This window comes from Crocuta crocuta, unplaced genomic scaffold (assembly GCF_008692635.1).
Source record: "Crocuta crocuta isolate KB4526 unplaced genomic scaffold, BGI_CrCroc_1.0 scaffold394, whole genome shotgun sequence".
Lineage (NCBI taxonomy): Eukaryota > Metazoa > Chordata > Mammalia > Carnivora > Hyaenidae > Crocuta > Crocuta crocuta.
The window spans coordinates 573193-574737 of NW_027531920.1; the positions used below are offsets into that span (position 1 = coordinate 573193).

The following is a 1545-nucleotide window of genomic DNA, read 5'->3' on the forward strand; positions in this document are numbered from 1 at the left end:
GGCGGCAGGGTGTCATGCCTCTTGGGCTTCCCCCGCAGGGTGAATGACTGTGTGCTTCGGGTGAATGAGGTGGACGTGTCGGAGGTGGTGCACAGCCGGGCCGTGGAGGCGCTGAAGGAGGCGGGCCCTGTGGTGCGGTTGGTGGTGCGGAGGAGACAGCCCCCACCCGAGACCATCATGGAGGTCAACCTGCTCAAAGGGCCCAAAGGTGCGGCCCTCTGGGTTCCTGTGCTCTGGGTAAAGGCCCCTGGTTGGCTCTGCAGGAAACGGAAGGGAACAACCTTATTCCTTGCCTGACTCCCTGTTCTAGCTCACAGGCTTCTTCTTTGACCTTACAGCTCATTCACCTTACTGACCTCAGGGTGGCAGCCTAGTGTCTGGGATCTCTGGGGGGTGCTCCTGTGGGGCCCGGAGACGGCTGTGGTGGGGGGTTGGGTCCGGGACGGACTGAGCACTCTAACTTCTCCTTGTGGCCTTCTCCCACTCCCTTCGGGCCCCCACCCAGGCCTGGGTTTCAGCATTGCCGGGGGGATTGGCAACCAGCACATCCCGGGAGACAACAGCATCTACATCACCAAGATCATCGAGGGGGGTGCTGCTCAGAAGGATGGACGCCTACAGATCGGGGACCGGCTGCTGGCGGTGAGACAACCTTCACAGGGATGCCCAAATGGTAGGGTGGGGACGTGGGGTTCTAGGAGCCTCTCCCTCCACCTGAACCTCACTTAGGGACTAGCATCATGGGGAATTTCGAGAGCACCATCTGAGTTGTGTGCACTCAGATACCAAGGCCCCAGTTCTTTTCATGGCTGGGACTCCCTCACCTGCTCTGTGTCATGCTTCTCCACTTCTCACAGTGCTGTACTAGGCCCCTGCTAGAGCACTGCCCGGTTTCACTGAAAGGGCACCCTTCAGGGTTACCTGGAGAGGCCCTCCCTTCTCCTGAGTGCCAGCCCTAAGTCCTCTCCTCTTCTAGGTGAACAACACCAATTTGCAGGATGTGAGGCACGAGGAAGCAGTGGCTTCACTGAAGAACACGTCTGATATGGTCTATCTGAAGGTGGCCAAGCCAGGCAGCCTCCATCTCAACGACATGTATGCACCCCCTGACTACGCCAGCAGTACGTACCCATCTGCCCCGTCCCTGGCCTGAATCCCCTGCCCCCTGGTTTCTGGAGGGGAAAGAATTCCAACCCCCTTGTTGAGAGAGAGAGAGAGAGAGAGAGAGAGAGCGCTCAGAGGACTAGTGTTCAGGAGAACAGAGTCTACATCCCAGCTCTGCCCCTTATAGCTGGGTGCCCTTGGACGAGTCCCTTTCACCTGTCTTTAGTTTCCTCTTTGGCAAAAAGGAGCTAATGATATATGTGCTGCCTTCCTCATAGGACTGCTGCAAGGATCAAATGAGATCACGGACGAGAAAGCCCTTGGAAAACCGTATTAGGCTATAGAGATGTGAGGGATTATTATTAGTCACACCTCTAGTCATGCCTTTCTTTGTAGACTGCTTGACTTTAGCTCTTTCTAAGACTCAGAGAAGTGAGCCTA

General features: G+C 56.5%; 1 protein-coding gene across 1 annotated transcript in view; it reads left to right on the top strand.

Moving 5' to 3' along the window:
• DLG3 (discs large MAGUK scaffold protein 3) overlaps positions 1-1545 on the top strand; it is a 51380-nt gene that overhangs the window by 785 nt on the left and 49050 nt on the right. The window contains exons 3-5 of the mRNA XM_077774970.1: positions 39-208; positions 506-642; positions 977-1121. Coding sequence (XP_077631096.1) covers positions 39-208; positions 506-642; positions 977-1121 — 452 coding nt within the window. The remainder of the gene's footprint in view (positions 1-38; positions 209-505; positions 643-976; positions 1122-1545) is intronic.